The 26009-nt window shown below is 38.9% G+C and overlaps 1 protein-coding gene across 1 annotated transcript in view; it reads right to left on the reverse strand.

The window, feature by feature from the left end:
* Positions 1 to 26009, reverse strand: part of CDYL2 (chromodomain Y like 2) — a 59141-nt gene that overhangs the window by 25280 nt on the left and 7852 nt on the right. The window contains exon 2 of the mRNA XM_057372523.1: positions 2396 to 2987. Within this exon, the coding sequence (XP_057228506.1) occupies positions 2396 to 2987 (592 nt within the window). The remainder of the gene's footprint in view (positions 1 to 2395; positions 2988 to 26009) is intronic.

The raw sequence follows: 26009 nt of genomic DNA on the forward strand, positions 1-26009 counted from the left end.
CAGCAGGACTCGAGGGATTCCTGACCTTGGCAGTGCTGCTGAGTATGGGCTTTTCAGAAAAGAACCAAGCAGAGATTTAAAGATCTCTTACTTTTGCCTACAGAATGCAAGGGGAGCAAAATACAGAACACAAGTGATGGATTTGGAGAATGCAAAAGCTGTCATRAAGAACTGTTTGAAAGGAGCTGCAGAGATCAGCTCTTGGGCCAGGAGAGAACACCTGGCTGCTCAGGCAAAGCAGMTTTCCACTGAACTAGAGCTCTCTGACAGGGATTATTCAATCAGGGCTGGTAGTGGCCATTCCTTAGCTCCTGTGGGGACAAAGGAAAGGCTCATTTGACCTCACRGTTCTTTGTGACCCTTTAGTTCTTCATTAAACAAAATATTCTAAAATATGRGAATTAATGCATTTCAAAGACACATTTTGTATCAGAGCTTCCTCATGAATAACATAAAACAAACTATTAAAAAAACTTCATTAGAAACAGTAAGGAAAAAAAGAAAAATGTACACTTCTGTAGTTAGAAATGCAAGTTGTTTTAAAGAAGCAAGTAAATTTTAAGCATTCTTACATGAACTCAAACTCCTAAAATGCAAAAGCCAAAATACACTTTGAAGTGCTTTAACTTTAAATTTCATGGACATCATCAGGAGTAATTATGCATTTAAATCTGACCATACATTTTGCTGGTTTGGGAGTCTTTTAATAGCATATTTGATGCCTGGTTTGAAAGATCCCAGCAGCTATCAGATATAGCCAGTAAGACTGGGCAAGGTCAGTTCTATTTCCCAAATCAAGGAGCATTTGCCAGGTTGCAAGCAAGGTGGAAAAAGGAAAGCGGGGTGATATAATTCATGTTGACTTCTGAAAAGTTTTTGGCAGTGTATAATTCACAAGAAGCTGTTAAGGAAATGAGTACTATCATGGGCTATAGAAAAYAGCTAATAAAAATAAATAATTGGAACAAATGGCTACTTTTCATCATGTCAMGTTGGCTGTCCCAAGGACCTGCAGAAGGATTAGTTTATTTAATGTATGTATTAATGAACTGGGAAGAGAAATATGAGAGGAAAATTTGAAGGCAATACAAAATAAGTAGAGTGAAAGCTAGGAAAGATTTTGAGRAGCTTCACTGAATCATAAGAAAAAGGTGAATTGGCAACAGTAAAGCAGATTAAATGCATAGTGAAAGGGATCATACATAAAGCTGTGTTCTAAATTAACTGTAACAAGGAAGGAAAGAAAACACCAAGAGCAACTGTGGATCATTCAATGAAAACCTTTATGCAGTGTGTAAGAGCAGAGAAAATAATTCTTCAAAGGTTCTATCATCACTGTATCAGTAAGCAGTAGGAAATCATTTGGAACAGCTCCTGCTGTTCCCCCTCTCACACCAATGGCACGAGAGGATACCCAAAACCATCAGAAATCTGTACAAACTTCAGGGTGGCAGGAAGTCTGAAAGGGCTGGGGCTGCCCACTGACTGACAGGGCATCCTCCACCTCAGCCCTTCATGGAGGCACAAGAGTTATTCAATGAAAGTAAAGGTCAACACCTCACCCCCTCCAACAAAATCCCAAATCCCAAAACAAAATRTACACCTTATTGTTAACTCCTGAAAATTGCTGTCACAAAACACCACTGAGGCTGTAAATGTGGTAGGATTAAAAACTCACAAACCAAAAAGATTGGACACATATAGATAATGAGAAGCTATTTAATTTGTGTTAAACTGAATAGTTTTTATAGAGAACATAAACCTTTGAGAACCAAGCCAATCAGTAACTATGAAGATCAGAAAGAAATTTCTCCTGTATCTTCTCATTCACTTCAAGACTGTCTGCACATTGCTGCAAAGTCTGTCTGGAGACTTTTGATGTTTCCAGTCACGGTCAGAGACAAGGGCCTGGCTGTTCTCAGTGTTCCTGGCTACAACAAGCATTAATACTGAGAACTTGAATCTTATTTAGCCATACTTACCAGGACACTTTAGCAAGAGTGGTATTAATTCTAAAAGAATTCTGCTTTTTCTCGACCATTGGGTTTGAGCACTCCTAACTGAGAAGTGATTTGTTACATGGTGATGCACAAACCCARAGYTGTAGCATTGTACATACCTCTGTKGTCWTTCCTACTCCATGCCCTGTGCTCAYTTCCATAGGGATTTACACTGCACAGGCACATGACAGAGCCCACACTGCTTTGTGTCACTCCGTGGGGAAAGGAAAGAGAGAAGCCAACTGATAAAAAGGTGTATAATATATAGGGAAACTTGTTTGTGTGTACTTCTCACCATATCACTTGTGTGACAATTTTTCCACGAGTGGGCCCTACTTGCGGCTGCTGCAATTAACACCCCCCTCCCCCAAAGAGGAGTTGTTTAAATCACATACCAATTCCATTCACAACAGGGGWATCGTTACTGACTTCCAACACGCTGGGCAAGGTTTGCTCTCCTTCGTGATCATTTAAATCCATGTTTTGCTGCTGTGAGCCATTCCCAAAATGTCTAGAATCTTTTTCATGGCTGCCATCTCCATTCTGYAGACCATTATGTGGCTTTTTCAGTGGCATGATCTGTAAACCGCTGGGAGTAGTTCGGTAAGTCACAGTTTTAGCAGCCCTGTCATTTGCAGATCCTGGCTTTGCTGCATATCCTCGTTTCTGTTTTTGATGAGATGGATTAATTCTCTTCCTTTTGTGTGTTGATCCTTTAGACTTCCCAGATTCAGGTCTRTGTGGTATTTTCTCCATGGACGACCCTCGGCTTTCCCGCAGTAATTTTGGCCCGCTGGCCTGTTTCCCGTGCCGGGATCGCTTTTCTCTGCTAACGTGTAGTCTATTGAACTCATCAATAAATTCCTCACAATGGAGTAGGTGATGTTCAGGTTCCCAGGTGTCTTCATTGCTCCCATAGCCTTTCCACCTGATGAGATATTCCCATTTGCCCTTCTTGTTCTTCCTTTTGTCTACAATCCTCTCTACCTAAAAGGAAAAACCAAAACCGTATCAGAAAGAATTCCTATGAACAGACCTGGCAGTACAGGAGAGGAATGAAGGGCCCAGTGGTATTTTGACAGCAAAGCCACTGCCCCTTCTGAAAACATTAAAAAGAGACATAAACACATCCTCAAATCTGATCTGGGCACTTGTAATAGCTCCAATATAGAAACCACAGAGAACCTGAGATCATTAATAAAAGCACAATTTCTTTGAAAATCTGATTGCCAAATGAGACTATTACTGTTACATTCCTCAGCTACCTCTTGTCTCAAAAAGGTCAATAAAGCATCTTTTGGGGTATTGTTAGTTACCAATCATTCTCCTGAATTCACACGTGTTATGTTCCTATAAACTTCCCCAGTTTTCTTTGTGTCTTGAAACCACCTTGAAYAGAGAACTGATGATAACAAATCACAATATTTTACCACAAAGATCTTGTTTKCAGTAGTGTACATCCACTTTGCTGCTTCTGACTTACAAAAATTTGTATTTTTAGGAATGCAATGTTTGAGTAAATACACAAAATTTTTGAATGGACCAATTAAAAAATAAAAAGGCAATCAAAGGGCACAAAGGCAAGATTCTTACACRGAAGGAATGAATTTTATCAGCCTATGCTGAAGAATGTYAGTGTAAGGAATAYTTCTGCACCAAGGGCTCAGGRACTGCACCCTGAATGTGAATTAACRTGATCATGAAGTTGTGGAGYCTGGACTGTACAMCTGAAGAAATCTTKGTGCTGTCTCAGTGMTGGTAAAGCCTSAAGTAGAGGGAGAGTGCAGAGGAAAATCCAAACACAACCAGTGGACAGCAAGTTGGGGTTAAACCGCATCAAATGAAATTCAGATTGAGTCATTAGGAAAAAAAATTGTAATGGAAGTGGGAATTAAGCATTAGAATAAGTAACATGGGGGAGGTAGGGAGGGTTTTTAGATAAATAGTTTTTGTTACTTACATCTGCCATGAGAATTCAGTGCTGGAAGATCAGTTATGATAGGAAACCTTYGAATACTCTCCCAGGTTATATTTTTTGATTCTTAGTTTTTAAATTTTGTTTTTAATATGTAGTTTACGAAGGATAAAGATGCTACTAATGAAAAATATTCATTACCCAAAGCAATATTGTTAATTTAGAAAAACAAGTGGATTGATCATGTAAAAGCTTTCAGTACTCTTCGAAGAAAATTATCTCATGTGAAGAACATGAGATTATCACATTATCTCATGTGAAGAATTTAACCTTGARGAAGGGCAATCACAGCAGTGTAAGTAATTGTTCTTTTTAGGTCCCTTGTTAGAGCAAACCAATGGATTAATTCTYTCTGTTCACTGGCTGGAACGGTACATTCATAGAAATCTTGGTGGGCTCCCCAAAGGAGWCTAAATGTAATTAGCAACTAAACATTATACTTGTATCTCAGTTCATTTACATGGGAACTGTGCTRAGATATCTGTCTCTGAGTCATAGTGGACACCTTCCTCCATCTCCAGGGCTCTCCCTGCAGCATCCCAAACAGCTCCTTCCTGTGCTCTGCCTTATCAAATATCTACACAGAACCACCTCAGAAGCAAAGCACAGCATCCTCTTTACTCTGAATTTAGCACAGTCTCCTTCAGGATTGCTCAAAGAGGCAAAACAATTAACTCAAGCTCAGCCTGGGCAAGTTTGAGATCATTTGTCTGAAAAGAGGGAAAAGGCTTCACAAAATAAATGAGCTGGCATTTTTTTTTGTYCTCATGTGGGATGTGTGGCTTTCAATTGTCAAACTAATAGTAGACTTACTATGATCTAGTTGACTTTATAAAGAGCAGCTGTCCAAATTATCCTTGGCTTTAAAATACTTTCATCTTCCTATCAAGGACTAGCCAGAAAAACTGTACATTGAACCATGGAACTCTGTGTGGGCTCCTGTGGATTTGTTACCTTAATTACTGCAGCTCGCTATACCAAGGAGCAAAACACATATCTGTATGTCCTGGGGAAAAAATGAAATTGCTGCTAAACTCGGTAGACCACAGCTATCAGCACTGGAGAGTCTGGGTGAGTGCTGTTCTGTCTGTACCAGATAAGCAACACATGCATTCCCCTCCCTTTTAATTCAGGACTTTGGACTTGGAAYACAAACTCCGTGTCAGGTTGGTGCTGCTTGGGAGTTACTTGTCTTTGTTTTGAGGGATTGTACCAGCTTTGCTCCCCAGCTTGATCACTGAAGGAAGAACCTCACAAAGGATGGATAAATACCTTTTTCAGAATCACGTACAAAATCCATCTCTCCATGCTCACCTTTTCCCACTCGTGCACATATCTTTTAACCACACAGATTTTTCATTTTCACATTGTTGAATGTGAAGAGGTTTTGTGGAGGGCATTTTTTTAATATGGAAAACACTCAAATATTTTGGTGATGAGGCATCCTGCATTTCAATTAAGAGGATAAAAGGAAAAAATATGAGCAGTCTTTGTTCCTGGGAAACAAAATAATGGCAATGGAGAATATGATTAACCAGTTAAACACATCATAAAGGGAGAATAAAACTGTTTATGAAATTGGGTCAAATTTAATAAATAGTTTCTGAAAAAAACATTCAGAAAGCAAATATATTTGGAAAAGACTAAGCATTTCTTACAGCATTTTCAGAACAAAACTATCAATGTTCAAATTTAATTAACTAAAATAAAGACGGACAAATAAACTGAAGACAAAATGTTTTGTTTCTGGTCAACCCTCTTTTCAGTTTATTGTTTTGCTGGGGAGAAAATGAAAAAAATGTGGTTTGATCCAAAATTAGTTTGTTTTCCTTGATTTTTTTTTAGTTCAACCATAATACCCACTGGCTTGACTAACGATGCATAAAAAGTCTGAGTAGATATTTTCCCATCCTCATTACTGCCTCATTGTTCACTGAATGCATCTGAGGGTAGCATTGAACATACTTGACCTCTCAACGTGGTCCCTTTTCTATCACAGAGYTTTAAGTTCCTCAGTAATATTTATCCCCTCAGAGTGCCACTGGGAAGTGCTTCAGTGGAGGCAWAAATATCAGGGTTTTAGCCACACCTGCTACTGTCTGTCCCGTTTTCCTTCTATCCACAGTCCACAGTAACAACAAACATCACTACTTTGTTTTTATAATGATGTATATTTGTTTTAACAGGTACCGTGTAAAGTAAYAATCTTTCTGCATTTACTTAAGGTTGCACAAATCTTTTATCAGTATCAGTTTTCTTAATGAGAAATAATTCAGTGACAGCTAGTGATTAATAGAAGTAATACTTTAATTCCTCCCCTAGAATAAGCAATACATGKTTCTGAGAATACGCAGAAAATATCCATGCCTTCAGTGTCTGATTTTCCATTTTTCCCCAATTCTGTCTTTAATCAGAACTGAGTAACACATTCCAAAAGTGACCTTGGTAGTTACAGTTGCAAATACCTGATTTCACTATATTTGCTTTGGAAAACTAAGGAGTTTAATTTAATAAAAGTGCAATGACTACAAACAAACTTTGTAGAGGTATCACAGTTAAAAGAGTGCTAGAAATTTCAAGTACCATCACTTCCCTGGATTCTCTCTCTCTCCCTGCTCCCCCTGGCTAATTCTGGATGAACTGAGGTGCTGATTTGTTACCATATAAATACTTTTAAAGACAACAAATAGAATGAGAACATGGCATCTGTACAAATGCACTTGCWACACACTTTTTAGCTTCCAAGTAGCCTTAAACCTAGCTCTATACACAGCTGCAAGAACTAAGATGAAAGTCATAAACAAAAAGCCTTTAAAAATATATTTGCATTCGAAACTTCATGTTAAATAAAAAAATACTGATGAATTCCAGTAGAAATATCTAGAGCTTCATAAACCTAAGTGCTGTGCTTATATATGCAGAGTACAGCACCACCCCCCTCCTGCCTTCCTTCACAGAAGATTTCTGGGTCAAAATCATTTAAYAGCACAATGTTATTGTTTGCTTATCAAAAATAAAAAAAAAATCTAGGCTAAGTTAAAAAAGGATAATTCCTATGGAATTATTTCTACAGCTGTAAATGTAAAGTCAAAGCACAGCATATTCATCTCAGTTCACAGCTCTGAAGAGCAGAAATAAAAACCCTTGTGTGCTTCCAGAAAACACCTTCTGGGAGATCAGAAAACTTCTAGGAAGGTTTGGAAGGTTGCATAKCTATACAGTGATTTCCAAAATAAATACATGTCATCTCTTCTTGCMATGCCCATCCATGTAAGCAATTTAAACTGTCATCTGTAGTGCTCAGATGGTCTCTGTTAGTGAACTCGTCAGAGCATCAGAGTGACTGCACCACAGACACTTCAACTGCCTTTCATTACTATGATTACAGGACTCGTCCTGGTTTATGTGCGGTTTTTTTTTTTTTTTATTGGAGGTCTTTGTCCCATGTTGTGCCTCAGGGTCTTGGGAGGGTATTTGAAGGAAGTGCCAAGGAAGGAAAGGCAGTAAGATTTCTGAGAGAGATAAAGGCCATTTGATGTAACATGTTTGTCTTAAAAAAAATTGGTATTGCCCTAACTTCCCCCTTTTTGTTACCTGTGCTTTGAGAAATACTGTATCTCATGTAAATCCCTTGCCTCCTCGTCTTTGTAACCTATTTTTGTTTCTCTTGTATTTGTATTCAATTTCACAAAACCTGGTAACTGGAGCATTTGTTCCAGATGTACAAAAAATATGGCAACATTATCTTCTGAAGCAGCCAGTATTCATGTCAGAAAAGTAACAGTGGAATGGCTGCTGGGACTTCTTCAGAATGACCCACAGAGTAGGTCCAGCTATGAAACCCTCTCAGTATTAAATTGGTGTTGTTGCCTGGAAAGTCAAAATGAAAGTGAAAGGGCCAGATAGACTTAAAAATGAAAGAGAAGCCATTCTTCATCTGAATTACTCATATGCCAAGCACCTAATGACATCTTCCCAGGAAAACCAGCGAACACCCCATTAATGTCAAAAGACACTGCTTTTTATTAACTTCTTTTTTCTCTTTTAAAGCATATGGAGCTTTAATTTTATCTTTTTGATTTTCTTAGAATCAGAAGAAGTACTAAACTTATTAGGGGAATCATGGAACTTTTGCATTTTCAGCAGGAAAAGCCTATCTGCCTGGTATTACACATGGTTGGAAACCAATGCATCAGGTGTAAGTGTCCTTCAACACAGACACAGGAAGATTTCCAACAGAACAGATAAATGCTSTAAGATCTCCTGCTGTTCCCTGTCCTGCACCTTTGATCTTCCCCTCCTGAGAGACACTAATGCTGCAGAGGCTTCCTGCTGTGAGATGCCATGGTTGGGGTTTAGATGGAAAAGCAGAAGTGCAACGCCATCAGTTGCATTATGCAGTAGCGATGCAGCCATTACAAGTTACTGCTCCAAGTGATGTTTTCACATTCCTGACTTTTCTGGACCCAACATTTTGCCTGCTTTGTTTGCTACCCTCCCAGTTTCAAAACATGATTTCCTGTGTGTGTTAGGGGCCTTCGGGAAGAGGCAGTTTCCCTTCATTAACCTGTGGAGATCCAATGAAGCGCTGGCTGAGAGCCCGAACCAACCACGGCTTCCACGTCCACTCATATCTGCAACAACCTTACGCCAGTTTTCTTGGAAGTCCCACCTTTCTGTGAAATTCAGTCTCACTGAAACTGAAATTCTGGTTTGGTCTCTTAGTTGTTTTCTGATTCTCTTCAAACCTGTCTTAGTGCTGCATCTGCAGTCCCTGCCCTTAGTCACATCTGTCCCTGCTGCTGACTGTACAACCAGGACCATTTTCATAATCCTGTCCCCTCTTGTTTTGTTTCCAAAAGTGTTTTCCTGGTCAGAACTTCAGAGTGCTCAATTCTCTCAGTCTGTTACAGCCATTTATCTCTCCCACTATAAATTTAAGGATTAATCTATGCAATTTTCTTTTCTTGGGATATTGAAGTTTAATGTATATAAGCTAYACCTGTGGTGGAAGTGCCCCAATCGTTGTGGATTTCGGAGCAAACAGGAATAATAATAATAACAAACACAAGAGTCTTGCACTGGAGGAAGGGTGTTTTTGTACAGATTGATACTGTCCCTTGAAAAAAAAAAATGACAGATGACACACGGTTCAGGAACAGACTTTTTGGTCAACCCATGTAGTCCCTGTCATTGTAGGCAATTACATCATACAAATCCTTTCATACTGGATGTGTTCATGACACAGAACATATTTCTGTCCAGGTTTACTGCTCACAGGTTGCACAGCAAACAGGTGTTCCTTCCTAAGCACATTCATTTTGTTAAAAATGTTTTAGGCTTTCATTTGGAAAGCAAAAGAGTTTTCAAAATTGCAAGAGAAGTGCATGAAAAAATAAAGATCCTCAATAGCAGCAGATTAAGGTAATCCTGAGAATGTTCTTTATATGGAGGAAGAACAGGAATTTTTCCTTTGCAATCCAAGAGTGCACCCATATTATTAAAAACTGTTATGCAATGTGGGGAGACATTTTTGGATCTGTAACTTCATTAATGGTTGAAATCCCTTTGACTTCCAAACATTAATTATCACACACAACATACACAACATATGTGGGAAACTGAAGAACATGGGGGTTTCTGTTTATTTTATAGTTACGCATTTATCAAATCCCTGGAGGTGTTTTTTTGGGTTTTTTTTTTTTGTAATAGATCAGTTCATTATTTTATTTCAGTGTTCAGAGTTCTTAAGGAAAAGAAAGAAAGAAGTAAGACATACCAAATTCTTGGTGTCCTTTATCTAGAAAGTGGTCAATTCTGAACACACCAACAACAAAATTGCTGGCACAATTAATTYCTGCCAAATTCAGTGGATTCTTCAGTTTTCTACCATCTGAGAGTGTGTGTGTGGGGGAAACGTGTGTTTATCAGCAAAGAAGACTTCAGCACAGCCYAGTAAGGTTCTGATTCTGCCTATGCTTCCTTTACACTGCTACAAGTCAGCACAGTTATTCCCTATTTACTTCCATGCAAGTAAAATCCAAGTAGGAATCCCTGGGATTTAAACCATGAAGATTTCAGTTTTTATTTTAAAAGTTTTTATGAACAGGAGCACGACTTGAAGGGACTTCTAAACAAGCCAGTGTTTATATGAGCAGATCACAGTTCTCTCAGTAAAACTGCCTGGAATTTGTTAAAAATACTSATGTTCCCAAAAAGATTTTGCAATGCGTAAGTGATAGTTAAAAAATAAAAATATTAGTATCATCACTAAAGGTGCTCTTCAACATTAAAGCAAGTACAGAAATGCAGGAAGCAATTACTAATTTACATAAAAATTTCACCCAAAATCATTACAAAAAAGCTAATATTGTTTTCTTTTATATTCATTGGCAGTTTTTTCTCCTCCGCCTTGTTCCGTTATGGCTTTTTTTGGTCTTTTTTTGTACAGTTCACCCAGTATTTTTCTCCAGCATATGGGCTTCATTCAGATTCAACTTAAGGCCAGGACTTCAGTTCAACACTTTTACATCCCAAAGCTTAGTCAGAAGTGAAGATTCCACATTAAAAAAATACAAAGGTTTAGCTCTAATACAGCATAAACAAATATTTGAACTATTTGCTCTACTACCACTCAGTGAGTCACTGCTTTACAAATGCTACTGGTACRACTGCCATAAAACAAACCACATGTTCTTGTAGGGTAGGTAGAAAAATATTTTTTTTAGCCCTTTTASAGCAAAGTGGTAGACTTGAGCACAGAGAAGTGAGAGCTTTGGTTTTGGGGAGTGATTTGTCATGAGGTGTGTCCATAGGTGCTGAGGATTTGGGATTTCAGATGYTCAGAGAGKCTTTATCAATTGAGGAGRGACATGGTGACATGGCAAGGAGGAGATGAGGGACAAGAGAGGGTTCATCTATTGAGGGGACACCAGTCAGTCCAAGTGGCTGTGGTACTAAAGGGCTTGAAGTGGATTTTACAGTGATCTCTGAGACAGGATAATGCAATAGTTTTTCAGAGATTTTCAAGACTGAAATGACAGCTTGGTAAAAATGTAGGATCTGAGTTGGAAAGCAAGAYAAATGGACAATTAGACATAGTTACTCCAAGATCTGGGATATGAAACAATTTTTGTGTGAAGAATTTCCAGATGCAGTATGCATTTTGTAGCTGTTGCMCATAGTGGGACGTAACTATTTTTCATGATTTTCATGGCTTAGAAATGGTATGGTCCAATTTAGTACTCCCACTAAAACYACCCTCTRCTCCCTCTCCCCTTCCAGTTGGAGGCACAAAAGGCAAAGATCATGGGTTGAGATATGAACAATTTACTGGAAACAGCAATGAGATAAGAAAAATGAACAGCAAGAGCAACAAGAGGTGTAAAAAAATAAATCAGGCAGAAAAACTTMACGTAAGTAAACAATACCAGACAGCTCCCTCTGCCTCATTTTCTTGGCTAGAAGAAATCCCTTTCCCTGCCCCTGGCAATAATGCAAGGTGGTATAAAATAACATCAGGGTCCTGGCCATGCCCTTYCTGGCTACTGCAAAAAATTAACCCTGTTCTGACTGGAAGCAGGGCAGTGATAATACATATCTGACAGAGAACGAAATCAAAAATAATCCCCAGCTGACAGGYCTGAAGGTAAAGGAGGACAGTAATCTCTCCCCATCACTGACACAGGAAGGAGAAGAAAATGCAGAACCTTGTCCATATTATATGAGTGATTGGACAGGCATAAGGTGATACCAGCAGGATAAATCATATCCACTTCGTACTTTCTATCCAGACTAGAATAGGGGGCAACTGGTTTGGAACATCCATATAGCAAAAGTAGTAGCAGTCAAATTTGTGAATAATACCATGCAGGGATAGGTTTTAAAGGGAAGGGCTAAAAATAGATGACTTTGTACAATATAGAAGGCTGAGGGGTGATCCTTTGAGTGAAAAGCTGAAGTAGCAGTTTGTAAAGTAGTGGMATAATAAGAGAAGAAAACTCATGAAACACAAAGGTTTCTTTCAGAATTCAGAAGACTTCTTCATTTTCTTGGTTACACAAATGAAGTTAATGTGGTGGCAGAATACAGGAAAGAGCCAAAAAGAAAGGTAGAGCAGAAAAAGGAATAAAGAAACATGCTTTAGGCAACTATAATGGCATGWCAGGAGCACAAAATATTACAATTAAGTATCCAGGATACCAGAGCAACATCACAGAAAAATGGCACAGAAAATTTCAAAAATTATCTGTGAAGGAGTAATTGTCAAAAAGGAAGAATAATACATCATTATCCCCTCAGAAATAGCATTCAGATGAGCAGGGTCAGTAGGCCAAGTTTTGGCCTCAATTRTTGCATTGGTTTTCACTGCAAGTTTAATTTGTGTTTGAGATTTGAATTCTGCCCAGTGTAAAACCAACTTCCTTACTGGTGCTTGGAAGGAACAAACTATCTTATGGGCAGTAGTAAAGGCAGTTATGAAACCTGTCAATGTTCATTAGACAGAGTCATCTTAAATCATCTGAGAATTCAGCTACTGAGAAAACACAGAAAACAGCTCTAAACACAGAGATGCAGTGTGTAAAAGCATTTCCACTGATTTAACAGAAGTGGAGCAATTAGCTGGGCTTTGAGGAGGCCGTTGGCTTCCAGGGTGGGTGAAAGGCACTGACACWTCTGTCCTTGTCCCGTGTCTGCAGTGAGTCAGGCTGACCAAGGACTTGTTCACTGATGAGTCCTGAGTTCCTTCAGATCATCATGATTCCTGATAAGGTTTCAGCCAAGTGTTGGCAGTTCTTCCAGCCACAGGGGTTGCTATAAACTGGAATCCATGACACCTTTCAGGAAGGTCCCAAGGAACAACACTGGGGTTTCTGTGGTGGAGAGGTACAGACATTGCCATCCTGCTCCAAACATCTGCCAGATCACTCCAAGGGTTCCTGTGGAGCCATGTGCACATCTCCATGTTGCAGCAATCTTCTGCTTCTGTTCTGAGATGGTGCAGACCCATCAAACGTCAGGGTGAGACTGGAACTCTGATGAAGCTGAGGAACCATTTAGAAATGTCTGTGCTYGAAGCAGTATTGAATATGTAAGTAGTGAATATATTACTGAGGAAATTTTCCATGTATTTGTTAGTCAGATTCCTAACTTGGCGGTCGTGTGAATACCTCAGCTGCTCCTGGATGCATTTGCAGCAGTGATGTGGCAAAGGGCTTTGTTCCATGTCCCTCCGTAGAATGGGGCAATTACAGTATTGTATTTTTATAAATGTAGGTTTTTCTGAGATTTATTCCCTACATTTGTCTCACTGGGACAGGGCTAGTGTATGTTCTCTCTGTGGCACTATGCCAGTCACAAACTGGAGCTGGGGAATGCTGCAGCTGTCTGCTTGTTATTAATTGAGGGTTAGTGCAGAGACCAATGCACATTGGTGCTCCAACACCCAAACTGTTTTCCACATACTTCATGAATGGAAGCTTAAATTCCTRCTTTAGTATAACAAACCTCTGAGTCACATTTAATACTAAGATCCCTCTTGCAAATGGTTTATGAGCTTACAAAAAAGAGTTTTAACTTCTGTGACTCTTATAAATTGCACGGCTAATTAATCTGATTCTAATCAGTCAATAATAATCTTCTGCTGTCCTCGCTGTCATGCATAGCACAAACCATACATGTGGTCAAACACTGGGACAGATGTCCACAGAGGCTGTGGAATATCCACCCTTGGAGATATTCAGAACTTGACTGAGCAAGACMCTGAATAACCTAATTAAGTCGGTGCTGCCTTAAGCAARGGGTTGGATCAGATGATCTCCAAAAGTCCCTTCCAACCTACATTATTCTATATTTCTATACTACATTTTGCCTAAAATATTAACTAATAATTTACTAATTCTTTATTAATTCTTTTCCACTTGGAAAAGCATCTTCATTTGTAAAACTGAGTTCTGTGCAATCTGTGAAAGTGTGTGTGTGAATTGACTCAATTAATCCTAGTTTAGATCCACTGGGCAGCTGGAAGGGAGCTTCCCACAAGCAGCTCTGAACTTCCAACTTTCTTTGACCTGGTACCCACAGGGTTTATTTGCCTTCAATCAGACAGCAAGTGCCATCCACTCTTTGAGATGTAAAAAGGAAAGATGGGTTGGAGGTCCAAGGTCAGCAGCTCACAAGGTTAAAAAGATTTTCTTAGACATTAAATGGATGTTTTTTAATACTGCGATACATTGTGAAGTAATCCCTCTGCGTCTTTTCAGTGTCAGTATGAACATTCAGTATTCATGGTATAAGMAGAACAAGGAATGTGCTAAGCTGGGGTGTGAACATATAACATGCTCCATGGCAACAGCTGTGTATTTGCTCCTCATCCAATATGAAGGAATTAAAGCCAGGGATAAGCGGGAGAAGTTACCAAACCTTTACCACAAAGGTAAGAGGATAAATGCTCATAAAAATATATTTGTGTTTTCTGTATTTGTCCTGGAGCTTTGTGTTGAGGTGGTAACAGTGTTCTGCAGGGTGGGATGCCCCATCTAATTGGGGCTTCAGAGTCTGAGTTTGCATTTCTACTCCTTGTCACCACCTCAGCTGTTCTCTTTGTTTTATCYGCCTCATCCAAAAAGAACACCCACTCTGTGATTTCAGACCTGGTGTTGAAAATGGGAAAGGTGCAGTGAAATAATTTGTATATACAGCAGCATACAGAATGAAAATTTTGAGGAGGAAAATCTGTTTTGAAGCCTAATGGGAAATAAAAAATGGGCAAAAGTCCCAAGATTAACTTGTGCTGGATATGTGCATTTTGTACTGGTGCTCACTGCTTGCATCTCACAGTTTGTGAGCAGATTATGAAATCAAAACCAGAAGGTTCCTGATGTACCTGGGAGGGGTAAGAAACTCACAAGATGAATWCATGGGACAAAAGACTATACCTGGATTCTATGGCTCTGGAATAACAGAAGGAATTTCTGATCACACTTCAATCGTTGTTTTTTTCCAAAGGACAGTTGTGTGCAAAGGCAAACAGAGGAAGAATATCACAGAAATAAACAATAACACCCACAATTGAGAGGTGCTATATTCTTACAACTTCAGCAGAAATACTGGTAAATATTGGGAATAATATTGCTTTTATTATGCTTATCAGCTRTAGTCCAATGAAGGAATATAGACCTCATCCTTTTGGAAAATTTTTAGGGCTAGTAACTAATATAAAGTATCTAGAAAAACTAAACTTGCCTTCTAGATAATAAGAAAGTATTTTATGTTTTGAAGGTTTCAAGATGATGTGTACATGTTTAAATTTTTTATTTTAATTCCAAGGAAACAAGAAACTTTTGTGGTCATGCAAGAAGGATTTAAACAAACCAAGTTTGTCTTTAGATAATCAGAGGATTTCCCTAGAGAGTATGTATTTCCCCAATTACCACTCTGAAATGTTGTTTTCATAGTTATAAAGCACCATGTAAACCTATCCTCCTACATGGATACTAATGATCATTACCATTATTTAGCAGAATTACAAGTGGAGCTTAGAGCAGTGAGCACTTTCCTCTAATATGTAGCATGCCATAACGTTTGACTTGTTCTTGAGATTAAATGGTCAGAATATGTTAATCACAAAATCTAGTACAGAGTGTCTGTCAGAAAAGTGCTAATGATTGCCCAGCGTGCCCCAAAGACAGATGCTAGCTTTGCTGTGCAAAAATTCAGTGTTATTCTGGAAAAGACCTTGCCCTTGGCTGCTGAATGTCACATGGACTGTGCAGTACAGGGCAAAGGCAGCACCGTATGCTCCACGATCTTTACAGTTCTTGCCTTGCTGATTCCATTAATGCAACAATCATAAATCGTTAGTGCAGGTTTTAAAAGGCGACTTTGCACTGTGAATTACTTCTAAAGGGAATCAGGGTTTTTACAACACGTGTAAGACTAAACACAGGTTAGATATCACTGGAGAAAAATGGGTGGAATGGTCTCCAGTTTCCCTCTAAATGGCTGGAGTCTTCCAAWGGTGGCAGTAAGGGAGAAAAAAGTGTTTGAATCACCTGTACACCTATATTTCATTGGAAATGTTTCTTAGTCAGATGAGCACTGTAACGTATTTAATAAATTCCTCTGGTGGCCATAGAATATCAAATAGTTTTTATTCAAGATAATCAGAATGCTTGAAATCTTTCTACTTGCTTGGTAATAAACTGTCTCATTTTTTAAACTCTTCATAATACCATATGTATCAACAATGGACAATCCTACCCAAGTTAATCAATAAGCCACTTCAATTTTTTGTAAGGGTCAGAAGTGCAATTTATCTTCAACACAATAAATCTATTTGGCCTCAATATTTTTTAATGGCATTTTTTAAAGTATGATTACAAAAGAGATATTTAGGGAGCAAAGGTATTTTTCAGGCAATCTTTASCCCGGAATCTGCATTTTATGATTTTGGTTATTCCCCTTTTCTAGTGCCCATCTAGTTACAGACTCATAAGTGAGCAACATGAAATCTAATTATGTAAATAATTGTGGGCATTGTTCAATCAAGGGCATCCAGTGATAATCCAAATATGCTGTGTGCAGTGAAAAAAAAGTATAATTCTAAAGAATTCGAGTCTGAAATCACTTGTTATTTGAAACAGCATCAAGTACTGAAAGTTTCTGCTCCATTAGAGTGATCTGCACTTTATAGTTCATTCACACACTCATTCTCCAACCTATGCCTTTCTTCAAACTATAGATTTTAAACAATTGTTTAACATAAAAAGCTAATAATATCCTGCTCATCAAATGTTCTACAAATAGTAATAAAACAGACTCTGCATATCTGACCTTGAGGTTTCTAGTATTGTAGGTGTTTAGTGCACAGTGTAATCTAAAACGAAAACCACAAAACTATTAAAATATTAGTGACTTGCTGGAGCAAATGACATGATATCACAAAATTGTTTTCAACATCACTGAAGTTTTCCTTTTTTTGACAAATGCTTATTCTGTGGCTATAAACCTTTGGGGATGCAGTGGCTTGATAACATTGAAAACCCAAATAAACTTAGATTAAAACTCAAATACAGATATAGAGTAARTTTTGGATATGAAGGCACCAAAGAAGTGCCAGAGTCACTCTGTTGAGAGGAACCCATGTTCCTTTCCTGCAGGAGGGCCCAGATTTGCTTGTTTGTGTCATGACATTATTTACAGGCTCACAGTCCAGATGTGAAGGCCAGAAGGGACAGTTATGCCCACCAAACCCTGGGTATAATTATTATACCCACCAAACCCCAAACTGGGGTTGCACAGGAACATTCTTCATCCATGTTCTGCACGAGGTCCCAAATTCTGATTTATTTAACTGACATTATTACAAAGTCATCACATCTTAATTTGAAGTGATACACAGAAAGTAACCATTGCTGATAGTAAATCAAAGGCCCATAAGCAAAATGCTATAACTTTAACATTAAAAGTGTGTCTCARCTCTAATTTGTGAAGGGTAAACTTTCAGCCACTGGCACTTTTTATATCTCTTAGTTAATTTAATTTTCCAAACATTAAATCCTGCAAARTGGTTCGCAACTTATGGAACAGATGGTCTCTGTGTTTTTTTACATTTTGCAAAATTTGAGAGCTAATGTGATGGCTCTGTCTAAAATTTTGTAGCTGCTTTAGAGAAATATTCTAAAACTTCAGCCTAAATGTTAGGGTTCATCAATTGTGTTTAAAGTTCAAATTCGTGTTATTTTGTATAATATTGGGGGAGACCACTTTTGTGAAGAACGGGAGTATAACAATTGCATTCACCAGATCGATTTAAGTAACTTCTTTTTTTTATTTCATTGCTTAGAAAAACAGTGCACCTCCTCTTAAAATGGCACAACTTTGACTAACAAAAATGGACAAATTAAATGCAAGGAAGATGTGTTCAGTTCTGTGCCCCAATTTTATTCCTGCTATGCAAAAAGTTTATTACTTATTGTCTTAAATCTGTAGCCATGTGCTCAGTCACATGGCCAAAGGGACATTTTTACTGTGCTTTACTGGATCATTGCAAACAGCGATGTAATTACCCACATGTGTCTACAAACTGCTTTACATCTGCATAGATCTGTACCCGGTTGGACACAGGACAGCAACAGCCTTGTTCCTTTGTGAAAAGCTCAAGTGCTAATTATTTATTTGAATTTATTTAGAGTCATAAATTTATTTGGAGTCATTCTACCTAAGTCTAAAAGATTTAAAAGAGAAGTCATCTATGAAAGATGTACATCTATAAAAAATTAAAACTTTACCTTAAAAAAAATAAAATCAGTGTTTGGGTTTTTTAAAACCCCATGCCAAGAATTCAGAAATGACAATTAAACAAATTGAAACAGAACATTCTAGGAATCTTCTGAAAGCAGACACACGAAACATTAATAAAGTGTAAGGATTTAAATAGTTTGAGTTAGTGTCTCACATATTTTTTACCATACTAAAGTACATTCGCATCTTTTATCCAAAGAATCAGTGTCGTTTGGATATATGTGCCCAAAAATAAGAAAGGGGTTGGTTTTGCTGRCCTGAGAGACCATTCACTAGGCACAAGTGATTCACCATCAACTGCATTTGGCTAATGAAGACATAACAGCGTTTTCTTCTCAATCTCAAACTGACTAAATAGTTTGCTGAGCCTGTTGGGGTATATAAAAGAACTGCTGTCACTTTAGAGCAGAGAGTGAACCAAAAAGTACATGATTTTCTCAAATGAAATTCATTAGTGAATCAATTTCCACTGCAATAACCCGGTTCTTTATCATYAGGGAACTCCACGGGGTAAATTCAGTCAGTGTTTGCATTAGTGGCCCATGGGCTCCCTGGTCCAGGGCAGCTGAGTGTGAGGGARATTTCCACTCACTGAGAGAGGTACCTGAGTGACACTTCCCTGTCCTTGCAGCACTTTCCTAGCCTACATGATGTTCAAAAATACACTTCAAGTTTAATTTTGAAGCCAAGTTCTTGATGGAGAACTCTTCTGATGGAGTTCAGCTGTGGACAACCTGTTTTAATCTCCAGAGTCTCCTGTGCATGGAGGCCGTAGAGAGAGGCAGTGGGATTCCAGAGAGTTGAAGCTGGGCAGGAGGCAGCGGGGCTGCCAGGTGATTTCCCAAAGACCAGCAACATCCAGAAAAATGCCACAAAGGGAATGGATGGGAAGAGCATGGAGCAGGGGATGAAAAACAGGAGGAAGTTCCTTACAGAGCCTTCAGAGTAGAACAAGGGGTTTGGGATTAGGAATGGTCTTGAAATGGCTGCATCTGTTGCCCAAATTGTACATCCTGCTGGTGAAGTGACTGCCTCATCCATACACCACACGGGAGATTTACTGCTTGTTTGAGCTACACTCGCACAAAAATGAGCAGCACAGAGCTGCCCTAAGGAAAGATGCAGCAATCCTGTTGTGTTCTAGGATGTCTTCCTTTTCCTGGAAGAGAGACTCAACCTTTTGCATCAGGAACGTTCTGAAAAATTGTGAATATTTTCACTTAAGGGCCAAATCCTCAGGTATGTTTTCATTTTAGATACCTGAAAACATTTTCAATGGCATATTGGACATTTCCCTAATCATCTGAATCAAAACCTGCAGATTTTGTTTTAGTAGAAGTCACAACCATTCACCTCTGGCAGATTCTGATAAGTTATTCAAACAGTGCTAGACTCATAGCTATGACAACCGAAGCTCTCCAGCACTGTAACAACCAAGGTCAACTTGGTTGGTTGAAGTTCTCCTTTTTAAGTGACTTTTATAAAAATATTTAGCCTTAGGGCTTTTAATTTTCTTGGTATATCTATCATATTTCTCAGCATTTGGTATTAAAGCAAACTGATATAATTTTATAAAAGCAATTTTTTAGTTTGACTGTTCCAAAGTAGACTGTCCAAGGATAGATAACTTACAACACACATCCATTAACAAAATTGTAACATAGCCAGAAAACAGCTGTGAGAGTATTTTTTAAAAGAATTACACCAGTTCATCACCCCACTTTGCCAAAAGTGAGAAAAATGCTGCTGCAATGAATTTTCCCTTTTGAAGGTCAGTGTCCATACTGCACATGAAATGAATCCTTGCCATTCATGTTTTGCAAGAACAATATTAACATTCATGAAGGTTTCAGCGTTAATCATGTGATGAGTTTGGTTAACAAAAATGCCAACTCCTTCTGTGGGTACTTCCTTCACAAAGGAAATCATGTTTGTACATGTGTGTGGACCTCCTGGAGTCCMGGTCTGTGACCATGGTGAGCTGTGGCAGTGGAAGCCCTTTGCAGTACAATGTCTGATCAACTTGATGCTGAGAACTGCTGCTAAAGCGGGTGAGCTACTTACACTGGGGTTGCTGATGTTGCTGAAATTGGTGCAGCACAGAAATGGTGCAGTTTTTCAGAGCTCTGCAGTGTACAAGGCCCAAAGGTCAGACTGAGAGCGCTGCTTTGCTGGACTGAGAACCCCAAAGAAACTTTCGGTCCTATATAGGATTTATTAAGCTCATTAAAATAACACCCAGTCCTAAATGAGCCACAGCTTTACTTACTCTCTGTTGTGGCTCTCGAAACTCAGAGTGTGATTCCCCCACACAATAGCAGTGAGAAGCCACAGATCGAAAGCAGCTGCCATCATGTTTGCAGAGGGGAACAYGCTCTGAGCAGTCGGCAGTTTCTGTCCCAGAAGTTTTGCAGCTACTGGTTTACTCCGTTCAGAGATGTCTCTGTTTGAGTCATAGTTTCAAGTAACCTTCTCAGAAATGAAGCTACAGACCAGTCACTTCAAAAGAAAAAAAAAAAAAGCCTCAAAACTGACTGTAAACCAGCCTTGGTTCATCCTCTGCCTCCCTCAGTTAGGCTGTATCTGTCTGTGCAAAGCCACATCGCACCACTCTGTAATCAGAGGGAGAATGAAAAGGTAGGTCTTGCTATCAGTTCTTCTGTGAGATCTAAGGCTTATCACACAGCTCCTCTGCTAACCCTCAGGCTTACTTCTCAARTACTTTCCAAATCTTGAATAAGTGATATATCAACTACTAAATATCTGTAGGCAATCCCCAGATATCCCCTCAATGCCTGTGAAAGTGTAAGTATTTAAATGCACATCCAAAACATACCTTGGTGATTCTCAGCACTAAACAACATCCTCGGTGTCTAACCCAGCACTTGGAAAGATCAATTGCCATTACACTGCAACTTTTAAGATGCTTGTTATCCTGGAATGGCTGCCTTTTGGTGGTAACAGGAGCAATAGCAGCTGGACATGAAGTAAGGCAGATGTTCAGAAAAAGTTCTGTTAAAGATGTTCTGACCTCCACAAAATCCTAGAATTAGTAAGGGAATCTAGATATCTTACAGARGTGTTACACTGAAGCAGAATTTATTTCATTTACCTGAAGGACTTCTGCCTTGTGGGTTGAGGATAAAAATATACATTAAAAAATATTGTCCTTGGTTTGTCAACTGTGTTTTGGACAACATCTTCAAATGGACTGTAGAAAATCAAGAGTTGTGTAACCTAAGATATACCAGCAATGCAGACTGCATATCCAAAATAAAGACTGTATGTAAGCTACGTATCTTATTGATCAGTAAGCAAGACCTTTTTTGTCCTGTAAACTAAATAGGCTAGAAGAAGGAGCAGTTAATGGCAGGAGAGGAAATTGCATCATTCATGGTACAAATAGAAGGTTCAGTTCATGTTAAAAGGAGACTTGGCTTTCTTCTAAACAGAGCAGGCTGTCAGTGGTGTTTGGCATGAGTGGATGAAGCACAAAAACTAACAGCGGCAGAGTTGCAGAACAAATCAAATCACAGCCCACAGCAGCTTGTCAGTAAGTGGTCACCCTGTGCACACTGCAGTACCTGATACTGCTTCTGAGAGGCACTCACTAGAAATACTGAAAGTGATGTCATGTCACAAAGCCAAAGCACAGGATGGTCAAACAATGCAGGAAAAACATCTGTCATCCTTCGTGGTGCTCATGACAAAGCGGGGGAGATGCTATTCAGCTGGGAGAAAGAACAGTCTTCCATCAATTCTAGCAATTCCTTAATGCTTCCTGAGGCAGCAAGAGGCAGCTCGTAGGAGATTATGAACTACAACTGATAGTTCACGTGTTGAGCATGCTGCTCTTCAATGAAAACACATTCTCAGTGTAACAAAACATTGATGAGAATAAGAATGTAAAGCTTGTGATGTGTACAATGAAAAAAAAAAATGAGTGCCTTCCTTAGAGCTTGTAATTTTCATTATCTTGATCAATTTGGTAAATGCCATACAACAGACTGTTCACACAGGYCTTAGTCAGCAGGGAGAGATTACAAAGCCACCTTGGCACTCCTGCTGTAACCCATCACCTGATGCAAAGGCATGGCAAAGGCACTGAAAGTCATTTGCTGCTGGTGAAAAGGCARTGGATGAGCCTCCCTCCAATGGCCTCCAAATGCTGAGTGAGGACACGGGAGGAGCACAGCTCCCTGATGCTCCTTGGATCCATCAGGACACACAGGCAGCCTGCTCACTGTGTATTCTGATGGTGTATTTATACTTCAGCTTCCCTAAAAGCACTAACACATCACTACTGTATACAAAATGCTGCAGAAGTCCTAAAACAGCAAAAAGTCTGTGCAAGGGGCTGATCCAAATCACCTGGGCTCTGAAGGTGTTGTTCAGCACACTGATACCCAAATATCTTTCTCTCAGAGACCCATATTTCCAACAGTTAATTAATGACACCATTCTTGACACAAAGAGGCAAATRTAATGCAACATTGGGAAGGACATAAAAGTCTCAACCTTTTTCTTTTCTTAAGAAACTTGAGGGTTTCTGTGGGTGTAGGGTGAAAGAGAAGCTATTTCATTGGTATATGMAAAACCAGATTATCAAGCACAGCTTTCTCTGGTGTTTCTGTTGCATCTTCTGTGTCTAATCAGTGCACAGACAATTAGGGCTTCTACTGCACATAAGACATTAACAGACTATAAAGGTAAGTTACAGGAATATTCAGTCTTCCTAAATTTTGCTACCTGAGCTGTCTATTTAATTGCCTGTCTCACACTTCGTTTTTATATACAAAGACATAAAAGTGGTCATTTTGTATTTCCACTGTAAATAACAAAACAAACAAAACCCCCAAACCTCCCAGGCCCCTCAATCATCTCTTTTACATTGCCTCTTTCAGTTTCCCGTTACTTTTATCACTGTTTCCATACTATGAAGGATTTTGCTGACTGTACAAACACTGCATACCACCATGTATTAATCTGCAGGAAACAGTAGCATTAGGTCTGCAATAGTGACCATTTGGATACAACACTGTCAAGTTCTTCATCAGCTCTTCCATCTCCCATTCTGGCTGTTCTAGTATGYTGGTTTTAGTAGCACAGTGCTAATGTTTACAATAGTGGAAGTTTCTTCTCAACTTTTCCAATTTTCAGATTGTGAAAAGCTTGAGTTTGTGCATCTGGACTCTATTACAAACTCTTGCTTCCAGATATTACAGACAAATCACAAAGTTCTAATTGCCCCCGCCACAGCCAATATTTCAAGAACTTCCAGGTTATTTCCCCTGGAATCGTGTGAAGGCATGATTTCAGTACATAAATGTAGTTTTCCCTCTAATTCCTAGATTCTTAATCTAGGAATTTCCAAATTYTTAATTTGGGATCCAAGGTTTCCCTCCCCTTCCGTGTATAGATTTTGATATGTGAGTCATATTCCTATTTCATTTGAAGCTTTGCTGATACGTTGCACCATTGCCGAACCTAAAAGTTTGCTACTTCCTCTGCTTACGAAGAGATAAATTCAGTCATTTCACATGAACAAAGGTCTTCWYATGCTGTACCATCCTAAATTCATGCACTCCCATTTTGCACTGCAGTCTGCTTTTCTCCATTACATTAATCACAAAAACACTTGGTGATCAACATCTTTGCAGTTTCTCTCAGAACCCATTTACAAGCCCAGTTAGCATTACTGTGCCTTTTCCTTGCATGTGAACCATACCTCTCAGCATTTCTCCAGCACCTTTCCWGTCAGATTTCCTGTGCTAAAATACCTGAAACTATCACAGAAAAAAAAAAAAAATCTGGAAGACAAATTCATCAGGCGTACTAATGTGATTTCATATTTTGTAAAACGGTCCTTTCCCCCAAAAATGAAAAAAAWATGAGAGTAAATTTCAACTGCATAACATTTGAAGGCAAGTCCATTAGCATAGTCGAACAAATTTTACAAAGTAGTCTTTTAAAAACCTACGCAATGCCACATTTTATTTGGTAAGGTCTCTTGTATTACCAAGATGCATGAGCAATGCTCTCCTTTGTTGCAGTGACTGCCAAGTGATGTTACAAACAAGTTCATTGTGTATGTGTGAAGGAATTTGACAGGTCGGGCTGGTCCGTTAGAAATTAGACTGTTTATGTATCAGTATATTAGTAATCACCATTTCTGGAAAAAAAMCCCCAAACAACAKAATAACCACTTGATGGATTTGTTAAAAKTTAATGGCTTTTTGATGTATGTTCAGGTAAGGCAGATTGACAATCCTGTACAGCATTAAGGAAGCCCATGAATACCATCCAAAACCATCAATGTGGGAAAGCTGTGGATAAATCCTCTTTGATGATGAAATGCTTTTCTTGCAGAAGAAACCTGGTTTTGTTCATCAGAAACATCTTATTCCATTAATGTAACTTCCCAGTAACAYTGACTCAATCATTTCCTTCATTCCATGCATTTACTGGAATGTTTTTGAGTTTATCTTTAACCCTTTAGCCCCAGTTATTAGCATTAACCAGAGCTACAGCAAGGAGCCAAAACTTTGTTTTTGTTACACATTTGATTCAACGTTACTTCATCACCTCCTCTTCTACTCTTTTGTTTGCTTCTACCACATGTTGCATCTTGTTAGAAATCTGGAATRGGCTGCTCAGGGCAGTTGTGGAATCACCATTCTTGGAAGTGCTCAGAAGGTRTGTGGATGTGGCRCTTGRGGACATGGTTTAGCMKTGAACATGGTGGTGYTGGGTTAATGGYTGGACTCGATGATYTTAGCAGACTTTTCCARCTTTTCCATAATGATTCTAAATCTAGATTGGGAGGGCTCTAAAGCAGAAACTGRACACCCACTATTCTGATCCATCCTTTGCTTTGCAAAAATATTAATTGACAAGGGTTAGGAATTAAAATACTGGGATACAGCTTGTAAGGGAAATGTGTTTGTGATCTCTGCAGACCGTATCAACACCTTAGTCAATAACTATGTTTGTTTAATGACTGTGGTAAGTACAAAACTAAGAACTGCCATACGAGGTCAGACTAAAGGTCCACTTAGCTCAAYGTGTTGTATATTCAAATAGAAATCAGTACTGGATGCTTAGGAAACAGCTTCTATAGAGTAAGTGCTGCCCTTGCTCTGCCCTCCCAGCTTCTCATGATTTGCAGTTTAAAGATTGGTTGTGATGAAAAGTATAAAGGGATCAATCCRCCAAGAACCCCTTTTACAATTCTTTGAAACCATTTACAATTCTGATTTCCACAACATCCCATGGCAAAGAGTTCCAAGATTTAAATACTCTAAAGTATTTAAATTTAAGTACTTTAAGTACTTCCTTTGTCTCCRTCACTTGCCTAATTATTTCCTTTGCTGCATATCTTGTGCAATGAGAAATAGCATTCATCTCTGACTTAACTAAACATCCCCCATCTGTCTTTTCCATACCATTCAATCACTTCTTTTCCCAGCCAGAAAGTTGTCATAAGGTGTCATTTCACTGACAGCCACTCCATCCCCTGCAAAACCCTGATGGCCCTTCCCTGCATTACTCCAGTTCTGTGTCTCCTGGCAGCAGGTGCAGTACTGCAGAGGTGGAAGGACAATATTCCCCAGGGACACAAGGATGATCATCTTCTCTTTCATTCCCAACTGCTTTTTTAATAAACTTCTCTTTGCCAGAAGTCTGGTCCCATGGACTGTACACCCATTAGGARCTGGAATACATTTTCT

Source organism: Malurus melanocephalus, unplaced genomic scaffold (genome assembly GCF_030028575.1).
Source record: "Malurus melanocephalus ecotype Western Australia unplaced genomic scaffold, MMel_1.1 scaffold_173, whole genome shotgun sequence".
Classification (NCBI taxonomy): domain Eukaryota; kingdom Metazoa; phylum Chordata; class Aves; order Passeriformes; family Maluridae; genus Malurus; species Malurus melanocephalus.